This window comes from Dromaius novaehollandiae, chromosome 15 (assembly GCF_036370855.1).
Source record: "Dromaius novaehollandiae isolate bDroNov1 chromosome 15, bDroNov1.hap1, whole genome shotgun sequence".
Lineage (NCBI taxonomy): Eukaryota > Metazoa > Chordata > Aves > Casuariiformes > Dromaiidae > Dromaius > Dromaius novaehollandiae.
In genome coordinates, this window is record NC_088112.1 from 14,177,554 (window position 1) to 14,200,537 (window position 22,984).

The 22,984-nt window shown below is 64.6% G+C and overlaps 1 protein-coding gene across 2 annotated transcripts; it reads right to left on the reverse strand.

Moving 5' to 3' along the window:
* Positions 1 to 406: 406 nt before the first annotated feature.
* Positions 407 to 22,926, reverse strand: RNF44 (ring finger protein 44). Of its 2 annotated transcripts, none has more exons than XM_026122667.2 (11): positions 22,679 to 22,926; positions 6,783 to 6,963; positions 6,149 to 6,365; positions 5,516 to 5,683; positions 5,200 to 5,376; positions 4,780 to 4,941; positions 4,578 to 4,702; positions 4,311 to 4,398; positions 4,027 to 4,148; positions 3,842 to 3,941; positions 407 to 3,606 (listed from the first exon to the last, which is right to left on the reverse strand). In XM_026122667.2, exons 2-11 carry the CDS (start codon positions 6,887 to 6,889, stop codon positions 3,544 to 3,546), a joined length of 1,329 nt encoding a protein of 442 aa, XP_025978452.1. In that variant the 5' UTR covers positions 6,890 to 6,963; positions 22,679 to 22,926; the 3' UTR covers positions 407 to 3,543. The 2 variants fall into 2 exon arrangements, with proteins under 2 accessions (XP_025978452.1, XP_064377025.1); XM_064520955.1 differs by lacking the exon at positions 22,679 to 22,926 and adding an exon at positions 11,769 to 11,870.
* Between the last annotated feature and the right edge of the window lie 58 nt (positions 22,927 to 22,984).

Below are 22,984 nucleotides of genomic sequence, written 5' to 3' on the forward strand. Positions count from 1 at the left end.
TGGGCACCAGCATGCCCTCAGTCCCTGGGGTGAGACAGAAGTTGAGGGTTTCTGGGTCAGCATGGGCCTGGAAAGACCCTGGGCTGTAGGGTGTGGTTGGGGTACTACTGCCATGATTCCTTCACCTTGAAATGCCCTGCCTGTGGCTGCTGAAGGTGCCTTTTGGGGCAGCCTGGCTGTACTGGCTCTTGGTATCCTGCTTCCTGCACAGAGTGCCACCGGGGCTGGCAACACGGGCTGGACACACTGGCACCCACCTCAGCCTGGGTGCCCCATAGGGACTCCCAGCAGCATGGCCCTGGACGCCCCAAAAGACACCCTGAATCAGTCACTGTTCTGCAAGCCCCATGCCAGCCACCCCGGCCCCTCACCGAGCCCCCGCAGAGACAGAGCCAGGCACAGCGCGTTGGTATACATCATACATTTATTAGTGAATATCCCTCTCAAAATCAGCCACAACATTAAAAAAAATAATGATTGCACTACTTGGTCAAGCAGAACTAGCAACTTTCATTTTAAAAAAAGTACAAATCTGTTAAAAATTTCAATCAGTATAATACACATATATATAATACAACATACTAGTTATGTTAAATGCTACAAAACCAATATGATTCCAATGGAATGGAAAAAAAACAAACACTTTTAGAGCTTTAAGAACCTTTTTTCTATATATTAGCCTTTTTTCAAATACATACATGGGAAAAATGAGGTAACTGTAAAATGTGCAAGTAACAGAGCAAAAAAAATTATATATATATATTTATATATATATATATATATATATAAAAACTTTCTAACACAGAACACACGTCCTAGCACCTTCCAGGGACCCGCGGGGGGCCGCGGCGTTCCCACTGGAGGGCCCGGGGACTGGTATAATAGAACAGTAAACAGTCCACTATCCCACCACAGGAAATCATTGGTAAACAGTGGTATCTACAGCGCAGTCAGCAATCACAAACACCCTAAATAATTGTTTTTTAGTATTTTTTTGTATTTTTTTCTATTTTTTTAAATGATACTTTAGCTGCTCATTGGAATAAATTCTGCAGCACACGAGCTGTGAGCTTTCGAGTCGCCGTCAAAGGACCGTAAGGCTTTCCTGGCTCCCTGGGCACCACGAGGGCGGGAGGGGAGGAAGGGGCGTCTCCGGGGGCGCGAGGCCGGCTGCGGGCTGGGCCGCCGCGCGGCGCGGGGACTCCTTTGGTTATCTGTCACTGAGCGAGGGACGGGGAGGGGGCTGGGGTCCTGCCCGAGGGCACCGAGCCCAGCGGTGCCAGCGCCCGCCGCGGGGCCAGCGGCACCCTGGCTGCGGCGTGGCCACGCCAAGGCCCATGGTGCTGCTGCGCCAGCCATTTTGTATGGAGGGCAACCGCCGGATTGGCCGGGAAAGGGAGGCAAGGGGGAGCCACCCAATAAAAACATGGCACTTGCCATCCCCCACGCCCAATTGGCTGGGCAGTGACCGGCACCAGCCAACCAGCACGTGGGAAGAGGCGCCCTGATTGGCAGAGAGGGTGCATGGGTCTCCACCAATCAGCAGCAGGTGCGCCTCAGTGGCCCTGTGCTTGGCACCCCCCTCCCCGGACCAATGGGGCGGTGGCAGGGTGGCACTGGTCCACCTACACACGTGCAGGGCCTCGCGCCCAGCATGGCGGCCGGACCCCCAACCCGCCGCCGCCTGCCCCCCGCCCCGCGGGGAGCCGCCGGGCCAGGGGAGCCCCACGGCGCCCGGCCCCTTGCACACGCCGCCCACCGCCGCGGGCGCCCCTGGCCGCCGCCTCCGGCCCGGAGGGGCGCAGGCCCTGCGGGGACGGCCCTGAAAGTCTCACGGTCCTGCTGTGGCGTTGCGGACATGTGCAGTACAGTGCATGGCAGTATCAGCTGAGCACAAAAACCCCTCACCCCACCCCCCTCACCCCACAGCTGGCTAGACGTAGCCAATACCACGTTCCAAGCTGGTCATACATGCATGCATATTTGTGAACATTTACATAGGGTTGGCGTCCTCTCGGAGTCTCCCACGCGTCAGCAACACACACCGTTAAGGGAGGGCTCGTCTTTCCTTCCCCTCCCTCCCCCCCTCCCTCCTCCTCGTTAATTAATCATGCAAAACAACTTCGGCGATAAGAATTTCTGGAACCGGGTGGTGGCGGGTCGGTGGCTTCTCCCTTGCCTCGGGCCGGCGGGATGACGCGCGGGGGCGGGGGGGGGGGGGGGGGGGCCGCGCACCCTGCCGCCGGCCCCCCGGTGCATACGAGCAATGACGGGCCATTGCCATGGCCGGAGCCGGGCGGCCCAGGGCAGGGTTCCCCCGTGTGGCCCCGTGCTCGGTGCCGGCCGGGGCAGGGAGAGGGGGTTGGCGCTGAACGGGCCACTCGAGACCCGATGGGAAGATACACCACAAGGTTACGGATTAAAAAAAGCCCCAACTTCGGGGGGATTTTTGGGGGGGGGGGGGGTCGGAGAGGGGGTCCCCCCCGGCTGCAGCCATGCCAGCCCCCCACTGCCCACTGGCTCGGGACGCTCGGCGCCGTCCAGCCAGCAGGACGAGGTCGCCAGCTTGCGTGTGGGGCCATTTCCACCGGTGGCAGCGGGACCGGGAACCGGCGGCGAGGGGGGCCTGGCAGGGAGCCTGGGGGATGGGCCGGGGCCTCATCGCAGCCCCCGGGCCTGGCTGCCCCTCGGGACCTGCCCCCAGCCCTGGGAGCTGCACTGGCTCTCGCTGGGCACGAGGGAGCAGGGAAAGGGGCTGGGGCTGCGTGAGCATCGTCCTCCAGTCTGGGAGAGAAACCAAGCTGCCATCGCCCTCCTGGGCTACCCGGAGCAGCCGGGCCGGGCAGAGGGGCTGCGCCGGGCTCTGTGCGGGAGCGAGGGACGGACGCGGTCGCGCCCCAGTAATGCCTTGGGTTGCTGGTGTCCCACCTTCGCCGCGCTCCACTGACCAACTCCTGCGGCTGCCCCCGGGGCCGGTCCAGCCGCGGGCGCCCGCCCAGCGCTCCGGCTTGGGGCGGCTGCCGGCATCAAACCCGCGATGCTTCCTCCTCCTTCCTCCCCACTTCCTCTGTGAGCAACGCCGAGGGGAGGAGCCGCGCGCCGCTGGGCCGAACGGCCACGAAACCAAAAAACACAACGGAAAAGAAAAGGAAACGGAAAAAAAAAGTGTACCAGCATTAAAAAAAGGAAAAAAAAGAAAAAAAGAAAAAAAAAGTCCCTAACAGTACAAAGACCTGGAAAGCGATGGAGCAACAACAGCGTCTTTGGAGCGCGGAGAACACGGCCACGCGCCTCCCGCCACCAGCACAACACGATTCGGGGCCCCGGGAGCGCAGCGGGCAGGCGTCCGGCCGAGTCCGTGCCACGGCGGGGAGGAGGAGGACTGGCCGGGGTCCCGGATTGCTCAATTCTCACCACATCCGAGGAGAGGCTTTGGGAAGGGGGTAAGCGCACGGTCAGGCCCTGGCAGCGGGCAAGCGGCCCCCACCCCTGGCCCAACGTCCTCTTCCTCTAGCGAATTGTGCGGCACAGTGTCTGCCAGCCTCAGTCCGCCTCCCGCTGCACCTCCGACGCGTCCGCCCGGCAGATGGGGCACGTGCGGTTCGCCTGCGGCGGGGAGGAGAGACAGGGGCAATGAGCGGGGCGGCTCGAGGTGCAGGGTGCCACTTCCAGCCCAGCATGGAGGAGGGCACTCGCCCCATGCTCGCCCCCGAAAAATTCACGCCGGGAGTTTGGGCAACTCCCCGCCTCGGCGGTCATGCCGCAGCGCCGAGGCCACCCGAAAGGCAGCGCCCTGCACCCCAAAAAGCCGCCCCGCTCCCCAGGCCGCAAGGGGCAGTACCTTTAACCATTTGTCGACACACTTGGCGTGAAACTCGTGGTTGCAGGGCAGGACGCGGAGAAGCTGCCGTGCCTCGAAGTCGCTGAAGCACACGACGCACCTGGGAGAGGCAGCCAGTCGTCAGTGGGGCCCCACGGCGGCTCCCACCACCCCCTCCCGCCCCCCGGTGCCGCCGGGGCACTCACAAGGTCTGCTCGGACTGGTGGCTCTCAGGGTTGAAGCGGTAGGACGGGAGGTGCTCGATGTCTGCTTTGGTGAGTCCCCGCGGCTTGGCCTCCCCCAGCCGCTCGGCCAGGTTCAGCAATGCCTGCAGAAGGACGCAGAGGACGGCTCTGCTCAGCTTGGCTCCCGCTCTGGCACGGCACCCCCTGGGCTCTGGCAGAGGCACCCCAAAATCCCAGCCGCCCTCCTGGACTCTCACGGCTGCCTGCCCGCCCTGTCCCGCCGCGGGGAGGCGCAGCCGACGCACCTCGTAATTCTCCATCTCCACGTCATCCACGTCCAGGTCCAGGCTGATCGTGGGCCCCACGGCCGTTGGCGACACGGGAAGCATGGAGCTGCGGGGCAGGAGGACGGGGCAGTCGGCGTGGGGCCGGACAGCCCCGCGGAGCGCGGGGGGCTGGAGACCCCGACCTCCACCCTGGCATCCCTAGCGGGGGGGCAGAGCCGCCAGCGCCATGCCACTGCAGTGCCGTGGGGCCCCTGCCCCACAGGTTCCCCCCGCCCCAGTACTCACAGGAAATAGGGCAGGAAGCTCGGGTAGTATGGAGGGGGTGGTGGCGGGGGCGGCGGCGGGGGCAGCGCCTGCTGCAGCCGGTACCGCTGGGCGTTCAGCCGCCGGGGCATCATGTGGGGGTATGGCTGTGGGGAGAGATGGGGTGGTCAGAGCCCCACAGCACGGGCCGCCCCCCACCCCCAGCCCCACGCCGGGGACTTACCACGCCAAATGGCAGCTCTTGGTGCAGCGGGTCGTGGGGGAGGTAATGCAGCGGCACGGAGGGGGACAATGCGGGAGTGTGGTGGGACGGGGGGTATGTGAAGCCCGCGATGGGGTGCTGCTCCCCTCGCAGGTCCACGTCATTGTCTATCCTCTGCAGAGGCTGCCGGGGGGAGAGTTAGGCTGGCAGGGGGGTCCCCACCCCCCCGGCACCAGCAGGACGAGGTGCCCCTGGAGCCCGTCAGCCCCAGGTCACACCCACGGGGGCTGCAGAGAGACGAGACCCCACGGTTGTCCCCGTCTCGGGGCCCCCCCAGGCACCCCCCTCCCTGGGGCCCGGCCCTGCTGCGGGTGCGCAGTGCAGCCGTCCCCCCGGCCATGCCGCATCACCCTGCCCCTGCCCCCCCGCTCTCCTACTCACCATGCGCGGGTGCTGGGCTTGGAGAGGTACGAACTGCCCCAGGGGGGCCATGTGGGGTGGCTGGTGGGGGGGCACCGGTGGCGGCGGGGGGTGCAGGATGTAATGGTCGCTGGAGATGATGGGGGGAAACGTCTGGTAGGAGACGGGGAGCTGTTGCATGGCGCATGCCTGGATCAGCTGGGGGCCCGAGAGAGAGGAACACGGGTCAGACGCCAGCCGTGGGCATGGCTGTGCCTCTGCACCCTCCCTGGGGCTCCAACAGCCCCGCTCCCCCAGAAACCCTCACCCCAGCCCTTGCCCTCGGGCTGCCACTCACCGGGGGTGGGAGGCAGCAGAGCGGGTAGTGCTGTCCACTGAACATCACTGAGCATGCTGGGAGCTGCTGGGTGCTGCACCCAGGGATGTGCTGGCCGGTGTGGATGGGGAAGCCTTGCGTCGTGACGGTGGTAACCGTGTAGGAGAGAGGGACAGGTCCCTGGTGCACCTGGTGGCAAGGCACCCGAGGGTGCAGTCAGAAGGGGTTGCTCGTACCGGCCGGCTAGGCGCCAGCTGAGATCCCACCTCCTTACACAGTGGCAGCAGGGCGCTGAGCACCCGGTGCTGGGACAGCCCAGCAAAGGGTCCGGCATCTCCCCAACGCAGCCAGAGAAGCAGGGCTGGGTTCGATGCTGGCTCCGGTCCCCAGTTTGCTCCCAGCGGGCAGACTGGCATGGGCTCCAACCCAGCACCACCACTGCAGATAACGCTTGGCAGCACCAGCGTGAACAACCCTGGGAGGGGACCATCCCTGCCCTTGGGTGCGGGGACCACCCTGGCACCACCCGACACTGCCAGCAGCAAGTGACCGGGGACACCTGGAGCTGTGCCTGGCCACCCGGCCTGGGGCCACCACTGGGGAAGAGGGCTGAGCGCAGCGTCGCCCTTAGCACCGGGAGCTCGCAGCACCCACCTGGTCATGCAGATCCACCATGAATGGGTTCTGGTGGGGCGGGTGTGCGGCCGGGTGAAGCATTCGTGGCGGTGTGCTGGGGAGAGCGTAGGCGCGGGGCTCATCTACAGGGAGGTGCGGCTGCTGGGGGAAGGCAGGGTGCAGCTGGGTCTCATCCTGGCCCAGCAGGGTTGCCAGAGGTCGGTCGCGTCGTCCCCACTGACGCCTGGCAGGGGGGCTGCGGGGCCATTGCGGGAGAGAAACAGAGCAGGAGTGACCCCCAGCCCCGAGCAGGGGGGCTGCGGGGGGGTCAGCGCCCACCCCAGTTTCGAGGGTGAGATGCTCCCCATGCAAGATGCTCGGGACAGCGGGTGCTGCAGGGCACCATGCCCGGCTGGGCTCCTCATCCGGCTGGCCAGCTCCCGAGCCAGCTCCTCTGCTCGCCCCGCACGTGCCACCTCATGTCCTTTGCAATGAAGGGCCCCCTGCCCTCCCAGGGACTGCTCGGATGGGGCAGGGGGATGTGCTTTCCTGCCATGACCCCCCCCCCCCGAGCCTTGGACGGCCTCAGCCCATCGAGCCAGCGCCACGTCCCCATGTGCGGGCACGGTGGCTGGCAGGGCTCTGGGTCGCCGCGCTGCCCTGCACCCCGTACCTTCGCCGGAGGTGGTCGGGGCTGCTGCAGGGTCCCCCTGAGAAACGGCGTTGGTTAAAAGGGGCAGAGGGAGGCCGCCTATTCACTGCCAGTTCCCATGGTCGCATTGGTGACGTCGGGAGGCGGATGGGCACGTGGGACCTCAGGCTTCAGACAGGGCGAAACACCAGCACCTTGGACCCTATGAGAAGGACAGCAGGTTACGGCAGCCGAATCCCAGAGGTGGCGCAGGGCTGCAGCTGGGCCAAGGCCCGCTGGGCTCAGGAGCCCCAAATCTGCCCTCTTCCTCAGACCTGGCCCCTGCCATGGTCTGGAGCTGGTACCACAGTCACAGCCTGCTCCTCCACCACATGCTTTGGGAGTGGGGAAGAGAGGCACGGAGCCACCCAGAGATGACATGCCCAAGGACACGCAGGGGTCTGCAGCCCACCTGGCTCTGGCCTGTGCTCCCTCCACGCCGTAAGCTTGGCCACCCTCTCCGTGTCCAGCCCCAGCACACAGCGAGGGATCTGGCTGCCTGGCGCAGGAGGATGCACTAAAAAGAGATGCTGCCCCAAAAGCAGCACCCCTATCCCCTTCCCAGGTTGGGTCTTGGTCCAGGCGAGCATTTAAACCCCAGGATCAACCTTTCTGCAATGCTTTCACCAGCAAGCAGCACACGTGCAGAGCCAGTGGCACTTTTGCACCGGACATTGCCAAGAGCCTGCCTGCTCCTCTGCCAACCCCTTTGGGGGAAGTGCCTGTAGCCCAGCAGCCGCAGGAGGCATGCACTGAGCCAGGCAGCCAGCCCCACTGCTCCCAGCAGCCCTGGCAGTCAGCCCCAGCAAGCTGGCCTCCGCAGGGACGCCGGGCCGGCCTGGGGCAGCCGGTGGTCGCTCTGCCTGCGTGGGGAGCCGGCTGCACACACGTGCCGCAGGCAAAGGCGGCCCTCACAGCCAGGCAGCTCGGGGACCGCAAAGCCACTGGGGCCACGGGTGGCTGCGCCAGGCACATGTGCATGCACACGCATGTGCGTGGAAGTCTGGGGCTGGCACCCTGACACCAAGGAGAAGCCAGATTTCCTAAAAGTCCGTCTCTTGGCCGCTGCCATTGCATCAGCCTTCACCACGCGGCAAGCTGCCGTGACAGGCAGCACTGCTCTGTGCATGGGGAACCCAGCGCAGCCCTGCAGACCGGGCATTTTTGGCAGTGCCCTCTTTATGCAATGTCGTCAGCACCCCACCTCCCCTGTGCCATCCCCACGGGCTCAGTCCACAAACGTGGGACACGTCCTCTCCATGTCTGCAGCTCCCGCACCACCAGGTAGCCCCAGCCCTGGCACAGGCGGGCCATGGCCTTGCTGGCACCCCACCCTATGTCCTGCCCGCAGCGAGGCTCTCTGCAGGGGCAGGATGGGGTGCCCCGCTCCTGCCCCATGCCACCTTGCTGGACAGCAGCTCTTCAGCACTCATGGGGCTGGAGGCAGCCACTGGCACCCGCTCCGACATGCCACGGCCTGGCACAGCTCTCTCACCCCTGCCCGCAGCCCAAACTGCGCCGCCCTGGGGCCCTTGCCCTGCCACAGGCAGTTTTTCTTCCGTGCATCCCATGGGGCTGCATCCCCCAGGGCACCACGTGCCCGCCCCAGAGGCTCCCTTCCCAGCAGCAATAAGGCAGTTGCATTCATGGAGGGGGGGGTTGTCTCCTGGGACTGGTTCCTGCTTGCGGCACGGCAGCCCACGCACACCCATGGGGCCAGCCCCCAGCCTACCTGGGACGCCAGAGCAGGCAGAAGCGAGATCGGGCTCCAGCTGACATGGCAGGGGGCTGCCAAGAGAGGCACCCCTGAGGGTGCCCTGGGGACAGCTGGGGATGACTTACCCAGCTAAACCAGGCCACCAGGAGGACCCAGCTGGTCCTCTCCTCCTGCATGCTCGTTCACCCTGCACCCACTGCCCGCACCCAGCCAAGCCTGCCTCACCCAGGGAGAGGGGCTGCCTTGGGGCAGTCGGGGTGAGGACGCTGCTCATTCCGTGCCCCATGGCCACCCCAGCCAGGAAGCCTGGGGCAGAAGCTGGTTGCAAGGCAAGGCAAGGCAAGGCAAGGCAGGATGAACTGCCTGAGGCCCAGCAGCTTCATGGTCTGAGGCCGCAGGGCCAAGCCAATGGCAGCTCTGCACCCCTAGCCCCGGGGAAGCTGGCTGGGGCGAGGGTGCGCATGGCCAGATGCTCCCAGGAAACTTGACCCCAGCTTGGCTGCAGAGCAGCCTCCACTGCTGGGGGACGGAACAGCTTAACCCAGGTCCCCTGGGGCAAAGAGGTTTTTCCTTCCCTTACAACCCAGCAGGGCAACCCCCAGCACGGCTCAGCCTGCTGCCCCCAGAGCTGGACCCTTCCCTACCTGGCCCTGCCCGCAGCAGCAGTCCCGCTGTGGGGGAGAGCTTGCAGCCCCTGGCAGCTAGACCTGAGGCCTCCACAGCTCCTGGGGCTGGAGGTGGCCCTGGAAGGATGGATGGACCAAGGGAGACCTGCTCCATCCCGCTTGCCCGGTTACTGTCCCTCCTCACATGGCCAGAGCTACCCCCCATGCAAGACACGGACACTGAATGAGAGAGAATCACTTGTTTTTGGCAGAGAGAAAAGCAAGCTGTGAAGGCCCTTGTGGCTGTGCTGGCGTCCCAGGCTGCATCCCGGCTCCTGGGGAGCTGAGGACAAGGGCCTGGAGGGGTTTCCGGCACGTCCTTGGCCAGCGCAGGGCACGGAGCTGCTCTAAGGGCTGTGCTGTCTCGCTGGGCTCCTGCACATCCTACTCTGGACTCGCACCCCTGCCCCGCTGCCGGGCGCAGAGGGGCTGCCCAGGCCGGGCCGAGGGCAGCAGGGCTTGTCGCGGCCCCATCCTCGCAGCCCCGGCTAGTTGCCCAGCCCGCGCACGCTGACTCCCTGTCGTAAGCAGGGCGCAACCATGGCTCCGCGCTATGCTCCGGCGGCTGCCCGTGCTGGAAACGCTGCCCTGGGCCTGCGGGAGCACCCGCCTCGGCTCCTGTCCCCACGCCCCAGCCACGTGGGGCACTACCCTGCTCCCGTGGCAGGCGTGCGGCCTCCCCCCCACGAAGCTGACGGCTCAGCGCCGTTCAGGAGGTCCGTCCACGGGGTTGCTCCAGCCCCTTGGCCCCGACGGGGCTTTCCCCTGACCTGCACGCCCCAAGTATGAGCTGGGCAGGCCAGGGCACCGCTCTGCCCCGGGACGAGGGCTGGGGGGGGGGGGGTGTCTCTCCCCCTCCCCACCATCATGAAAGCTGCGGTGTCACCCCTGGGTGATGGGCGTCACCAGCCATATGAGGAAAGCCACTGGGGCAAGCCAGTGCCCCCGCGAGCCTCCTGCTACACGCAGGCCTCGTCCTAACCCCATCGCAGCCTGTGATATCAATTCTGAACTTGATAAATTTCTCTTTTTTTATAAAAGAAAAAAAAAGAAAAGCCCCAGGCGGGAGCCCCAGAGTGTGTCTGTGGCTCCCACCTGGGGCTGGGCCGCGCTCAGAGGAGATGGGTGTGATTTGCCCCAGCAGCGTTTTATTCTGCCCCAAGACTTTGCCCCAGGGACAAGGTGCTGGGGTTCCCCAGCCCCCAGGGAGGCTGCTGTAACCCCCCCAAGAACCCTTCCCGCGCCGAGACATTACTCCTCGCAATTTCACGTTATTATTCAATGACTGCACGTGCTGCAACAGCCCCGCACGCCCCACTGGGCCACCTTCCAGACCAGACGCAGCAGCGATGGGCGTAGGGACACAGAGCACCCCGGCGGCGGGATGGGAGAGCCGCGCAGCCCTGCCGTCTGGGGCACCCCCACCGCCCCCGGGGATGCGGGACACAGGCCAGCGCTGCACAACCGCACCGCGGTCCCCGGGACGAGGCCACCTGCCCCGTTGTGCCTCCGTGGGGGGCCCGGACCACGCGCAACCCTCCGGAGGGCAGCAGAGCCACGGCGAGCGGCCCGTGCTGGGGCAGCTTCCCAGGCACCGCTGCTACGCCACGAACAAAGTTAGTAACGCGCCAGCTCCCGCCCGCCCGATGCCATCTGCTCGGGCAGAGCCGGCCGCCGCGAGGGCTGCCCGGGCCGGCCGCGTGCCCCCGGCAGCGCCCTCCCCGACAGGCCCGTGCCCCCCAGCCCAGGGCCGCCCGCGCCCGGCTCCGAGCCCGCAGCAGCCCCTGGGCACCAAGGCTTCCCGCGCCCGCTTCCCCGCAGTGGGGTCGCTCCCTGGCCAGGAAAGGCCAGGCCGCACCGCGAGGCCCCACACGCCTGCCCCGACCCCGCACAAGGGGCCCCCAGACCTCCTGCACCCCCAGCCCAGGGCAGGGCAAGCAGCACCCTGCAGCCCGCCGCGGCCTGCAGCACCCTGACGGGTGCGGCATCCCACCGCTGGGCCTGAGCCTGCAGCGCCCCAGCAGGGCCCCCCAGCCTGCACACCCCAGCAGGTGCTGCACCCCGACGGGGCCCCCCAGCCTGCACACCCCGACGGGTGCAGCACCCCAGCGATGGGCCTGAGCCTGCAGTACCCCAGCGGGGCCCCCCGGCCCGCAGTGCCGCGACGAGTGCTGTACCCGACGGAGCACCCCAAAGAGCGCGGCGCCCCGACGGGTGCAGCCTCCCAGTGGGTGGCCTGAGCATGCAGCGCCCGGACGGGGCCCCCCAGCCAGCAGCGCCCCGAGGGGTGCAGCGCCCCGACGGGGCCCTCGAGGGTGCAGCCGCAGGAGCCCCGCGGCGGGCGGTCCGGTGCCCCCGGTGCCGGCCCCCAGCCCGGCCGCGCGGCGCCGGCGGTCCGCGGCGCGGAGCTGTGGCTTTAAGAGCGGCCGCTCCGGGGCCATGTGCTCGGCGCCAAACAAAAGCAATAACAAAGGCGGCCGCCGGGCCCCGCCGCCCCGGGCCGCCGCCGGCAGGTGCCCCGCGGGGGGCCGGGGCGCGGCGCCGCCCCCGCCGCGGGCCCGCTCCCCCCCGCCCTTCCGCACCTACCTGCGCCGATGGCCTCGGCCGCCGCTCCGGGTGCCGCTGCGGCTGCCCCCGCCCCCTCCCGCCGCTCTTTGTTCGCCGACGCCGGGCCCGGGCCTGCCCCCCCCGCCCCGCCGCCGGCCCTCCCTCCCTCCCTCCCTGCCCGCCCCCCGCCCCCCCGCCGGGGCCGGCCCCCTCCCCGCCGCCGCTGTTTCCGGTGCCTCTTTGTTTTCTGCTGCGCGGGGCGGCGGGGCTGCCGCGGCCGCCCGGGGCTGCGCGCGGCCCGCAGCGGGCGGGGGTGCCTGGCCCTTTAACAACCGGCGGCGGCGGCGGGGCGCACCGGGCCCACTCAGAACACTCGGAGGCCCCGGGGGCGCGCGCGCGCGGATGGCTGGGGGGGGGGGGGCGGGGGGCGCGCGGGGAGGGGGGGCGGCGCGGCGCGCGGCCCACGTGACCAGGCGTGTCACGCTCCGCAGCCATCTTGGAGGCGCGGGGCCGGGCTGCCACGCGGGGCAGCGACGTGCCCCCCCCCCCGGGGGGGCGGTGTCCTAGCAACGGTCTCCACGCGCGGGGGGGGAGCCTAGCAACGGGGCCCTGGGTGCCCCCCCCGCCAAACGGCCGGGCCGAGGCGCCGTCGAGGGGCCCTGCCCCGGGGGGACCCGCCACCCCGCACGCGACGTCCAGGCGGCGAGAGCGAGGCCGAGGCAGGCGCAGCCCTCGCCCCCCGCTCCCGCCCTCGGCGCTTTACTCACGGGCCAGCGTCGTCCTGCGGCTCCGGCGGGGGCTCCCGGCCGAGCCCCCCGCCTCGGCGGGGCTGTCGGCTGGCGCCAGCGCGGCCACTCCGATGAGGCGCGAGGTTGCCGAGGTGCTGCCTCCGTGTCCCCGCGCGCTCCCTGCCAGCTCGTGCTTCCGCTGCCATGTTACCACTCGAAGTTGCACGGAAAAGCCGCAGAAAGAGGGGAGCTAAACGCAACAAACGGCTCTCCGCCAGCCTGGGACAGCGGAGGACAGGCAACTTTCTCCTCTCCTGTTCAGCACGGCATCCAGCTGTCACCTGTACCAACAGCCTCTCCGGCACACACAAATCACTGGTCTGAGGGTCTCTCCACCCGGTTCGAAATCCTGGACAAGCCCCTTCTGGTTCAGAAAAGCCTGCTTGCTACCCTGAATTAAATAGGGAGCAAGAACTCCTAGGAGCGTCTCCAGGAGACGCACCGGCAGGTAAGCAGAGCAAATCACATGGTTGGCGGCTAGCGCCAAGAGCTGAGTGCCGAGAGGCTCTGCCACCGGCTCCCTGCGCGCCTCCGAGAGCATCCTTAAGCACGAGTCAAACCCCTGCGCTCAGGAGAGTGCAAAGCAGAAGCTTTGCTGAAAGCCAGATGCTGCATCCAAGCCAAACTTTCCCGAGTTACAGTCAGAGATTCGAAGGTAGGAGTGTGAGCCAGCCAACAGCCCTGATGTCATGGCTATAAAACAGCCCTCCCCTGACAGCTAGGCTTTAAAGAGCTAACAACCAAAAGGGAGCTAATTAATTTGCAACATCACTCCTTTAAAGAAAACCTCAGAGCAGTGACAAGGTTTTAACCACCCAGTAGCTCATCATGGCGATGACCAGTTGGATTCAGGTCTGTCCTGTCCCAACCCGCAACCCCGCTCGCTCCAGGCTCCTCTCAAGGCCAGTTTGCTGGGTCTCAGTTCCTCATGCCGAGTCCAGACACCCAGGAACAGCGATGAGCCACATCAGCCTCAAGGCTTCCTCTGGGGCACTGCAGAGTCCCTCGGGGAAACCGCCTCGTTGCTCCCTTTGCCATCACTGTCAACAGCACACAGCCAACCGCTTCTGACCCCCGGAGCAGGGGACATGCTGGGGACAGGAAAGGGGCACAGCCGGTCACGCTGCAGACCTCTGACGGGGTCAGACCCGTGTGCTTAGACAGGCAGCCTGGGAGGGGACAGACACGACTGAATCAGCAGCCCAGCCATGCACGATCACCCCACAGGGCCTGCTCTGCCTCTGGTGCAAGACCTGGGGACCGGAGGGGTGAGGAGGAAAGTGGCGCTCTGCACTTTGAGCTTGCCATCGGTTGCAGGCTGAGGCAGCCCCACGCATTCAGGAGGCTGCCAGAGCATGGCCCAAGCCCAGGCAAAGCGCAAGCAGCGAGGCCCCAGCTGCAGGCAGAGGCCACAAATGATGGATATGTGTGCAGACACTCCCTCCCGACCCACGCCAGCATCACCAGCTCCCCCACTGCCAGCAGCTATCGATGTCCTCAGGACGGCAGTGGGAGAAGCAATCAATGAAGCATGGCTCTCCGGTGAGGTGCTGCTCGCGCTGCCTGCCCGGCGAGGCTGGATGGTTCCTGTGGCAGCGCCAGGTCCAGTTGTGCTGAATGCGGCACCACATGCAGCCGCAGTGGCCAGGCCATGCCTTCCCAGCCAGCTCCTACAAGGATGGGGCACTGCACGTCCAGCTGCAGCATGGGAGCATGTGGAAGCAGCTCAGCCAACACCTGCCCCACGCTGTCTCCAGGAATCCAGACAACACCAACACATCACACTGCCCCGGGTCCAAGAGCTCTGCCACTGCGCAGAGGCTGGCTGCTGATGACCGGCAGTGTGACAGCATTTCCACATGGCGTACACCTGGAAGAGGCAGGCGAGGAGCCCGAGCAACGCCCCTCCAATGCTACAGCATGGCCAGCCGCTGGTAGTAGCTTTGGTCAGTGCTTTTGGGCCAGGTCAAGGGATGTGGAGTCTGTCTAATCGCCCTCCTCCAGCGAGCCTGACTCTCACCCTGGCCAACAAGACCTGTGACATCTCAAGCAAGCTGGGCCCTCCACACTACACAGCAGCCTTAGGTAGCTCCCTGCCTGCAGGGGCTGCACATACCCAGCTCTCATCCCAGAGGACTCCGCAGGCTGAACTCGGCTGCTTCGCGGTGAACAGGCGGCCCACCCTCTCCCTCGCTAAAGCCAGAGGTCAGCAGAATTCAAGCCTCCACGAGCCCAGGCTCTTTAAGACACCATCTGCCGCTGCAGACATGTGCTGCCTCCCTTGCCCCATATATAGGTCAGGTCTGTCACAGGATTAGCTGGGGTGATTTGAGTGGTGTGAGCACATCTCCCCCTTGAGATATGCTCCCCCCCCCATCCTCTCCCCCAGCATGCCAACAACTTGCATCCACACTCTCTGGCCTCTCCCTCAAGTTCAGGGGGAGGGAGAGGTCCCAGATCCTCCTCCACCCTCCCCAAGGCCTGGCAAACAAGTGGGAAGAGGCTGGCATCCAGAAGTTCCCAGGCTGCAGAGGGGCCAGGAGGAGTGTCCCCATCCGACCCAAAGGTCTGTCACAAATGCCACAGGGTCAAGTGCTTCTCCTCTGGGGAGAGGAGAAGGTGAGGAGCTCCCTCCCTGCGCCACGCAACTCGGCGAAGTTAACTTCGCTGGCAAGGGAGGCAGGACGCCTCTGCTGCGATCACACGCCACCCACTCACACCCCCAGAATGACAGCACTCCCGTCAAACGCCTCCAGCCACACACACGTGGAAGATGCTGACATGAGGAACAAGTAGCTGCACAGGCAGCGGAACTGATAAAGCCTGGTTTCCTGTCGATCTCTCCCACGTGGATTCTCTGATGTCTAATAGCAAGACTGAGCTGCACTGCAGAGGGAGCGCTAAGAGCATCTTTCTTCCCATGAGCCAGAACCTATAGCAAGCTAATACCTCTGAGACAGCTACCACACTGTCAGTCTTGACTGAAACGATTCAGCAGGTTCAAAGTGGAGGAGAGAAGGCTTGCAAATAGACAGCAAGCTTGCACATGTCTTCATTTTCTCAGGACAGGGTAGATAATCCACAGAGATATCCCCACCTTTCTTCGTTTGCTCCCAAAACACCTGCGTGACCTGGATATCGCGTCCAGAATGTTGCTGGTGCAGCAGCTGGATCCAGCTTGGGTACCTCTGCAGCTCAGCAGCATCAAGCAACGGGAAGTGTCCTCTATTGCCCTTCCCTCCCTGCAGCAGGCTAGAAAGCAGGCATCCTGGGTCAGCTTTCAACAGCTGTTGCCACAGATACAGGTCCTCACAGTCTAGGGGACCTCCCACGATGGGTACTGTGCAGCCCTTGGTGGGCTCTCCTCCCATGGACACAAGCACTTTGAACCCATGCACACCTCTGTCTTTTCTGGTGTCCTGCAGCAGCGAGTTCCACAGCTCGGTTACACACGGGTGGGGAAAAAAAAAGCTAATGCTGCCACATTCGTCTCCGACCCACTGCCTGGACAGTCCCCCCCAGGCCCTCTCCTACTGCAAGACCCAGCAGTTGAGGACTGATTACTGCTTTTCCCCTCACCTTTTTGTTCTCCTTTCAGATAGCTCTTTTCTAAAACGAAGAGACCCAACCTCTCCTTTGGCAGAGCCACCCCAAGGAGCAGGGATCCAACCCCATGCCTATCCCCATACGAGGTCTCTGGGAGTTCCCAGCTCACCTGCCACCTCTCCACATGCATCCTTCTACTCCAGCCCGCTCTCTACACGCTGTGGACAGTATTAATAGCATCTGCCAAGCAAACGGCCAAGGGCAGAAGGAGCTGGGCTCCAGACACCTTCCCTGCTGCTCCGCCGGCTGGGCGCAGACTGGACCCCTCCGCCTCCCCTCCCGTGCTCGCGGTGGCCCTTCTGCCGTCGCACAGGAAGCAGCACAGAGTGGTAGTGTCTGGTTTCGCGGCTCCAGCAAAAGGATGCAGGCAGAGCCAGAAGCTGGCGGATAGCAAAGAGCAATTTCGTTACCATTCAGCAAAACGAAGCGTCTCTCGAAAACGCTACTGACAATCAGGAAGTTGGGTTGGGTGTTTTGTTTTGTGTTTTAAGAAGCCCACAGGGACACTGACAACCTGCAATAATCATCTTCAGAAAGGAGCTCACAGAAATTTATGATTTTCAGCAATGATTTACTCTGTTTTGTCCTTGGTTTAAAAATTGCCAAGAGGACGCTTACAAGATGCACTGAAACAGGCACTGACCACTGCCTTAAGTGTGAAAGAAGCTTGCTACAATGTCTCCCCACTACAACCACTCACAGAGAACCCCTCCCCAGTGCCTGGGTATGGTTTTAAGAGAAAAAGCATGATTTCCAAGCTAACAGCCCCTGTGCACAAAGCGCGACTGTGCAGTGACAACAGAGCAGCCTGGGGCACAGGAGCTGGCTGACCCCTGCTACAGCTTTTGCCGGTGGATTTTTATTGTTCACCACTTTCCCAAAGTGCAGGCACGGAGAAAAAAGCAACTAAGACACTTGGATCAAAGAGCAAACACAGCCAGCGAGCCCCACCAGAACAGCAGGGAAAAGACGACCTGCCGGAGAGCATTGTGGCTCAGGGCTGCCTGGGCAGGGGAAGGAAGGATCAGAGCATCGACCCTCCCTTTCTGTAGGTGACAGGGAGAGGTGCTGGAGCCCTTGGTCACCGCGATGCAGGGTCACCCAAGAGAAAGCTGCTGCTAGCACACAGCATTGCAGGCCAGACCTCTGCTCTGCACAGTCGCGCTGAAAACCCTTGTCCTGCCTTCCTGGGTAGCCAAGGAAAGCCCAGAGCTACAGCTTCACAGCCGGTGAGGCCAAATCTCCAGAGACCAGGATGCAGCTGGAAAATAAGATTCCCCAGACCCAAGGCCCATCAGGAGCACTGCTTGCTGGGGACACTGCTCATCTCGGCCTCTGCCACGCACACAGCAAAGCGGGGAGTCCTCCCAAACTACCCCCACTCTGGAAAACCCAGAAAACCGCACACCTGCCCCTGCGAAGAGGAAGATGGCACAAACACAGCAGCTATCAGCCAAGCGCTGAGATGGCATCAGCGGGGGCACAAGAGCGGATGAAACCCTCCTGTCTGGCAGTCCTGGCCCCGCCTCACCCCCCATGCACACGGTCTTGCAGTCTCTTCTCCTCCGCTGCGTGCTGACAGAGAGCAGCATCCCCCTGCCAGGAAATGACACCCACCCCGGCCATGGGAGACTGAGGACCTGTGGGTGCAAGGACGAAGGAAAAGAAAAACACCTGGGGTGACGTTGCCCAAGAAATTTGCAGGCTGGCTCCTCCCAAAACCTTTGTGAGCACACGACACAGATCCGCACTGCTCCCCTCTAAAACCAGCTTGTGCTGGGGAGCCACGGCATGTCCCCACTCAGCTCAGTGGGTGCACAGCTCAGGGCCTGGCACTGCTGAGCTCCTGCCAGGCCAATGTCACAGGGCCTTCAGGAGGGCTCCCCAGCATCAGCTCATTTCCAGGACATTTTAGCAGCCTCTGAAAGCTTCACACATCAAACAGGCACCCTAACCATTGAGCCTGCCTGCTGGAGCACCTCCTGGGGTATGCAAATGCCTTGGCCAGCCATCCACCTCGCACAGGACAGGTGGCAAACCACGTTGCTCTGGCTCGCTCTGAGCAGGGAGCCAAGAGATGCGAGGGAAGATGCTGTGCATCAGCTTTTCAATTCAGAGATGAGAAATCAAAACCATCAAAAAGCTCCCTGCTTTTCTGCCAAAAACTAGTGCTGCACTGCTTACCGCTGGCTGCCCAGCTACCACCTCCCCAGCCATGCCCCGCGGCCAAGCTCACGTGACCGTGAAGTGGATGCACACAGTAGGAGTGGCTGTAGTGACAGTATTACAGCTTGTGTCGGACACACATCTAAGCCCAGCAAATCCCAGCGCTCTGCAGCTCTCATTTACAAACCCCACACGCTTTGCACAGGTAGACAGGCTTCAACGGGAGCTCGGCATCCACAGCGCTGGGAAACCACCCAGGTAGGGCCGCACCTGAGGAGCTGACAACACAGCAAGCTCAGAGCTCCCACACTTGCTGACGTCCACCAACGCAAGGAAGAGTCTGTGCCAACCCACAGGGACAGGGAGAGCTGTTCTTCACCAGCCCTCATTCAGGCTGGGGGTCTGTGCTGGGCCAACTCAGCCCACCACGCTACAACGTGTCTCCAGCCCCAGCCCCTGTGCCATCTCAGCGTGCTTCTCCCCTTGCGGATATTCCCACCCCAGGCCAGCGATGGGCACCCTGGGGAAGCAGGGACTTTTGACAGGACAAACAGGACTTTGCCACATCCTACTCCACTCCAAGCCACTTCACTTCTGTCCACGCCACTGCCCCAGGGTGGCAGGACTTCACTGGCTCTTCGCACACCTGGAAGAAGTGCTGCAAGCCAAAGCCCTACCTGCTGGCTGTTATTTCATTCCTCTAACAGGTCCATAAAACAGGGATAATTAAATCTCCCCTAAACTCTCTTCCATTTAAAATAAAAATCTATAGTCCCTATTTCATTAGCTGGCTCTGGGTTTTACAGCTTGATCAATTCCTCTGCACAGAGCTCTGGTCCCAGGCAGGCAGACACAAAACACACAGCGAGCAGCTTCCACTGTGCAAATCAATGGGGATTTGCAAAGTCTCCTTTCCCCGTTCTTTGTTCTGCGCTCACTAAACGGGAGCCATACAGTGTGTCAGGTAGGGGCGGCATGTTTCACTGCTCAAGGGAACGTCACTTCCATGCGCTGCTTCAGAAGTCAGATTTAGTGCCTGGCAAGAGCAGAGGCAGTGGCAACGCTCCTCCAGCACCGGGGTGGAGGGAGAGCCCAGCACAGTGCCCCTGGAACGCAGCACAACCCGAAGGGCATGGCAGCCCAGCACCGCAGGTCAGGTGCATGGCGGGGTAACGCCTCTCTGCTCACTTCTAGGCAAGGGTTGACCAGGCCCAGCTCTCACGACCCACCTCTGGAGCCAGAGCCCTTCGCAAGCACCAACCAGGAGCCAAAAGGAGCAGCCTGGGGCTGCAAGAGGGGAGCACCAGCCAGAGCTGGCTGCTGCTGCGACCTCCCTGCGCACAAAGCGGAAGAGGCTCAGCTCCGAGACCTGAGCACACAGGCTCACCACTTCCTGCCCTTCCCAGCCCTCTGCTTCTGCCCTGCCACGCACTGCCTTCCCCGTGCGAGTGTGCCAGGCCGGTCGCTGGAGCAGCCGGGGCTCCAGATGGCTCTCACCACCCCTGCAAACCTCTCCCTTCGTTGCAGCGGGGAGCTACCGGCTCCTGGCAGCAGATGGAGGGACCACAGCAGCAGCGAGAGCTGCACAGATACCAGACGGCAGGGCGCCTGCCTGCCCACGGAGCGGAGATCAGCACCCGGCTCCTGCTCTGCACCCCACGCTGGCACTGGCGGCTGCAGCCAGCCTGTGCCTGGTGGAGGGCACCGTCCCTTCCTCATCCCCGCAGGGTGCCCAGGCCGCAGGACCAGGATGACATGTACCAGAGGTGGCTTCAAGCAGACCACAGCTGTGTCACCCCAGGCAGCTCTGGCCCAAGGCCGGTGCCTAAATGCCACCCACCACACCACTTCACTCCAAACACACATTGCTCCCTTAGACCTTTGGTCAGACATAAAGCAGCGAGAGGCCCAGTAGTTCCTGTCCTGCTAGTGCCAGGACAGACCACAGGGAGCGCGCCGAAGGGACGGCCCAGCAGCCACAGCCATGAGGTGCTCTGACCTGGCTGCACGAGGCTGGTGGTGGACAGACCGCACTGCATGGGCCCTAACCCTGACCTCTGCCAGTCTGCCCGAGGGCAGGCTAGCATGGCTGTGGTCATATCTCCGCGAGGGGATGTCAGGGTAGGTCCCTGGGACGCAGGAACAGCCACCAGTCAGAGTGCCCCAGCTCCAAGCAAGGCTGGGGGGGGACAAAGCCCCACAGCCTGGCTGTGACTCCTGGTGCAGCATGGCTCTGTGCAGAGAGGAGTTGCACCTGAGCCTCCCGAATCCACCCAGGCAGCTCCCACCTCCCGTGCCAACACCCGCCCTGGCCCTGCCGACGCTGCCACCCGAGCAGAGGGAGGGAGATGGGCCGCAGGGCACCCGCCAAACCAAATCCCACAGCCCGAGAGACTTGCCGACGCAGAGCACAGCTCCTGCAGCCTGGCCAGCTTCAAAGCAAACACCCAAAGGTGACAAACAAAGGCACCCAGCAGGCACTCCGCATTAGCAGTATTTTTAGACACCGCTATGGAGCCGGCCTTATTATTTTCATTGCAACGTGCATAATTACCCACCATGCACTGCAGTGACATCAGACGGCAGCCTGCTCCCATCCGACAGCCGGCAAGGCCAGGCCCGCGCCTGCTCCTCTGCCCGCCACCCCAGCTACCGGGACAGATCCGGCCTCCGCAGCCTCCATCCTGCGCATCTCCCCGGGGCACGGTGTCACTGCTCCACGCAGGAGCTGCGCATCCCAGGGGATCAGGTCCTCGGGAAGCAGCGAAGGAGCCGAAACAGGTGCAGGTGGCCCAGGGGAGGTGAGAAGAGAGGCTGGACGAGGCAAGGACACAGCGCAGCGAGGAGCAAGGTGAAGCTCTGGAGCCACAGACGCGCAGGCAAGACCCGCTCAGCTGGCTGCCCGAGAGGCAAGGGGCCGGGCTCGCGGCGCGCGGGCTGCGCCCAAGACGCCACAGCGAGACCGGGACGCGCTCGTAGGAAGATGTGTTGGCCCGACAGCAGAGAGACGGCATCCGCCTTGGCACAGGCTGCTGACAGAGTTCAACCGGCCGAACTTCTGCCTGAGAAAGCGAACCCCGGCGTGTAGCCCCAAACCCGGGGCTCCTTCAGCCCTGTGGAGCCTGGGCTGTAGGTTTAGCACATCCCAAGGTATTGACACCCCCATTCCCGCACAACCTCTGCTCGCGAGCCCGGCCTGCCACACGCGTGCTGCCTGCGACCGTGCCAGGGGGTCTGCAGCAAAACGTGCCTCCCATTCCCCGCCGGGTCCAGGAGCCATCGCCACTGCCTGGGGTTTATTTATTTCCAAGCAGCTTCCCCATTTACGACTTTCTCAAGAGTTTCGCCACTTCCCCTTCCGCCCCTCCATCCCTCCCGAGCGGGGCGGGAGGCGGCAGATTTCAGGTCAGGCAGCACCGCGCCAGGAACGGCGGCGGCAGCTGGAGCAGTGTTATGTTGTCCTATAAAAAGTGCCCTTCGAGCCAGCAGCACCGAACTCAGCCTCGACGCAAGCCGCCGACTCGTGCGCAGCCGGAGACGCGCCGGTGCAGAAACAGGGCGGCCCTGGGAGAGAGGACAAGACCACGGCCCGGTGGCAGGGGGGTGACCTCGGGGCAGCCCCCGCTCTGCCAGCCAAGCCCCAAAGGGACGCGAGTGCCCAGCGCAGCCCACCCCGATGCCCCAAGCAACCTGAGGCACCCGGCACGGCCCTGCTCTCCCTGGGGGGCTCCCGCAGAGCCGGGTGGCTTTTTCTGCCCGTCCCTGGCGGCAGCCACCCCAGCACACCCACTCCCGGGGCACCGGGCCCTGCTCGCCCACCCCCCACGTCCAGCCCCGGTGCACGGGGTCCTGCTGCCCCCCACGACCGGCTCTCCCGTGCGCTGGGCCCCGGTGCACCGGGCCCTGCTTGCTCCCTTTCCGCTTGCATCAGGCCCTGCCCGTGCATCCGCCACCATGCACCGGTGCACCGGGCCTGCCCGCCCCCTTTCCCCGGGGCACCAGCCCTGCCTCCTTCCGCGGTGCACCGGGCCCTGCCAGCCTTTTTCCCAGTGCACCGGGCCCTGCCAGCCTTTTTCCCGGTGCACCGACCCTGCCTGTCCCCTTTTCTCGGTGGACCAGGTCCTGACCCCTTCTCGGTGCACCGGCTCTGCCTGCCCCGGTGTACCGGGCCCTGCCCGCCCCCCTTCCCCGGTGCATCGGGTTTTACCACCGTGCACCGGGCCCTGCCCGCCCCCCTCTCCGGTACACCGGGCCCTGCCCGCCCCCTTCCCCCGGTGCACCGGGCCCTGCCCGCCCCGTGCAACCACCCCCTTGCCCGGGCTCGGGCTCGGGCTCGGGCTCGGGCTCGGGCTCGGGCTCGGGCCCGGGCGCCGCCGCTCCCGCACCTACCGGAGGCGCCGCCCCCGCTGCTCGCCCGCTCTGCCCGGCGCACGAAGGCCGCTCGGTGCCTGCCCCGGCCCTGCCCGCGGCTCAGCCCGCTCGCATGGCGCGGCCGCCGGGCCCGCCGGGCTCGGTGTCCGTCCCGATGCCGCTCCCGCTCCGGCCTCGGCCCGGCCTCAGCCCCGCCTCATGGTGCCCCCGCGCCCGCCGCGCCGATGGAACCGGCCGCGCCGCGCCGCCAGCCCCCCCCGCCGCCCGAATGGGCGCGCCCGCCCTCCCACCGCCCTACTGCGCCTAAGAGCGGCGCCGCCGAAA